This window comes from Malaya genurostris, chromosome 2 (assembly GCF_030247185.1).
Source record: "Malaya genurostris strain Urasoe2022 chromosome 2, Malgen_1.1, whole genome shotgun sequence".
Classification (NCBI taxonomy): domain Eukaryota; kingdom Metazoa; phylum Arthropoda; class Insecta; order Diptera; family Culicidae; genus Malaya; species Malaya genurostris.
Genome location: NC_080571.1, coordinates 87,427,277 through 87,430,226, shown reverse-complemented (window position 1 = coordinate 87,430,226; position 2,950 = coordinate 87,427,277). Strand labels below are relative to the sequence as shown.

Below are 2,950 nucleotides of genomic sequence, written 5' to 3'. Positions count from 1 at the left end.
ATGAAGTTAGAGCTGATTGTGATATGCGGCCTGAGTCTGCTAGTGATAGTGAATAGTATGGCAATTAAGTGTTCCAAGTGTCAAAAAAATGAGTGCGAATGTGTACAACATATTTTGAAAGCAGCAACTATTCCTCCGTTTCCGTTTTGCAAGCTGCAAACGTGCGAAGAATCGCATCCGCTAGAATTTCACCCTATCCGGGATGTTTGTTCGAGTCTGGATTTGGCTACTGTTCGGCCTAACCGAGCACCAAGAGACGAAGTACCCAAATTCGCTAACGCAAACTCGTGCGAGTGTGGTTACAAGGACAGTCCGCAGCTTCCAAAGTAAGCCAAACAATGATTAAAGTTAAGACTGTGAAAACAGTAATAAGCCATAGTGGAGTTCCAGCAGCAGTGATAATGGTGTACCAGCAAAATAAAGTTTGTTTTTTATATAATATACAAACGAAACGCAAAATGTCAAGTTTTAAATGAATTCGAACAAGTGAGTTTTTTTATGACAAACCACTGAGCAAGTATGCACTTTTGCAGACGATTACATTAAGTGTGATAGTGACTTATAACGAACTTACATATGAACCTCTCTACTCCTTGTCTAGAGCATTCTTCCCCAGATGGACTAAGAAATGAACCTAGATGGACTAAGAACGACTGCTAGTTTTTTGAGTGCACGATCAACCCAATTGACAGTGACGTTAAAAATGGCATTTAATCTTCGCCGTTTTATGAATGTGTTAGTGTAAAAGTTATGCCACTTTTATTCGATACAGCTCACATGTGTAGTTCGAAATAACTTCCGGGCGAAAAATTTTCATTCGGAATTCCATGTGAAATTCGAATCAATGCGGACTCTAGCGCAACAACCGATTCCGATTGAATTGGTTTTCTACTTCTCCTACGATTTTGCACGTTTTCGCGCTGATTTTTAAGTTCTAAAGGGCCAGTTCTTCTTAGAATTCCAGCATAAACTGTTAAGATTTGCTAGGAATCAACAGAGAGGCGTACCGTAGTCAGCATAGTCTATTTCTCTTGCGGAAGTGTTATAAAATGGCGTAAATCATCTGACTTCTACACTAACACATTCATGAAGCGAGTGAAAATTCAATGTCATTCAATTTAATCAATCAACATTCAATCGTTTTGATCGATCAGTCGAGTATGTATTCATTGACTAGCTTGGATGGCTGTCTTCTGTGCTTTCAAATCTGTTATACCGGTTCTCGGTTTCTATTATTCAAATGAAGGATATTATAAGCTGTGATTCAAACGAAAGGTTTTATGATTTAGATTCCTATTGAAACTCATCCGGGTCCGATTCCCCGTTCCGGAAATACAGAGTGATGTGTGTTGTAAATTTCAATCCATCATTTAAAGTAACGACTCAAAATACGTACGAGAATTTCCAAATTTTTGCTCTCTAAACCAGGGGCGGCAAGTTTCATGAAATGTTTGGGGAGAGGGTACAAAAAATTATTACTATAGATGATTAAACTTTGCAATAAAACATTTTTCTAAGGGGAACCGAGAGGTTAGTGAGCAAAGCAACCAAGCAATCAAGTTTAGTTTCTCTTCCGAATGTTTTGACAAACATTTTTCTTACTGTTCCAGTAATAACCAATATTCGAAAGTGGTACAGTATAGCACATTTCACATTGCAGTAAATTAGATAACAGAAAAAGGTGTTATATCATAAGATATTTCAAGCAAATTTTCAAATATTTGTTCCAGTTGACAAAATATTGGGAGGGCATGGCCACTCCAATTAATCTTTTGGAGGGGCAAAAAGTGCTTTGCTTACCCCCCATAGTTGTCATACCTGCTCTAAACTATTTCAATTAGCATATTTTGTAAGTTGATGGTTGAACAAACTTAATGCTTATGTATTATGTATGCTTATGACAATTGAAACAATTTCGAAACTCTATAATTCCAGAACCGGAATTCGGATCCAGCTAAATTGAGTAACAATCACTGGAAACATAGGAATGACAACGTAATGCGAAGCGAATCGGTAAAATAACGCACTTTGCTTAGCTAATTTTTAACGGCTCTTGAAATAAAGCATATCAATTCCTGAACAATCAGAATAATTTCGTTTATCTCTCTCTCTCAGAAACGAGAATTCTATTCGTTTAGAAACATTTGAAATTGAAAAAATTCTATCGTTCGACGAATCTTGATAACCTATTTTTCGATATCCTGAAGTATTTTAATTACCTTTAAATTCAATGCTGTCATACTTGTCAGATACAAAACTAATACTGAATTAAATTTGTCACTTTCTCATCTGATTTCAGGAAATATTTTGCAGATCCCGTCAGCCAGCATCTGGCTGCTGTAGCCGCTAGGAAGAAAGCCGTCTCCATCTCGGAAGCGGACTTGCATTTTCTAGGAAACGCTATCAAAATATCTCCGGAGGCGAAACCATCATCCCGTATAATGGAAGAACGGTTGCATAAATACAATCGCCACGTGATTGAGCTGAAGCCTGCCAGAAAAAATCGCATCCATTACCCGGTTTCGTCCGAGGAAGAAGAAATACCATGTACGCCGGAGCAGCAGTCCTATTCAGACATCTGCTTCGACAAAGTCAACGATCCTAATCCGTTATTCGAACAGATCAAGCCGTACGATGCTCCGTGTGAGATATGTCAGGAGCGTTATAGTCACGACGAGCTTTACGGAACGCATGAACACGATACTGAAGAAGATGGCGATGAGGATGACTACGATGAGGATAACTACGAAGACGAAGAAGACGAGGAACCAATTAGTGGAACGGTGACCCCTGAAACAACAACACAGAAATCAGGAAATCCAATCAATAAACGATCAATCAATAACAGCTGGCTTAACCGGATGGAAAGCTAAATTGAAAAAGCAACTATCAATCAATAAGTAACTGAAAGACTGCATGTTGTGGTGAACTGATAAGAAACAACTTCTAT

General features: G+C 38.3%; 1 protein-coding gene across 1 annotated transcript; it reads left to right on the top strand.

Annotated features, from left to right (window-relative positions):
- On the top strand, positions 1–2,950 carry LOC131427316 (uncharacterized). Its single transcript, XM_058590388.1, has 2 exons — positions 1–326; positions 2,300–2,950. The coding sequence occupies exons 1-2, from the start codon at positions 1–3 to the stop codon at positions 2,871–2,873; spliced, it is 900 nt and encodes a 299-aa protein (XP_058446371.1). The 3' UTR covers positions 2,874–2,950.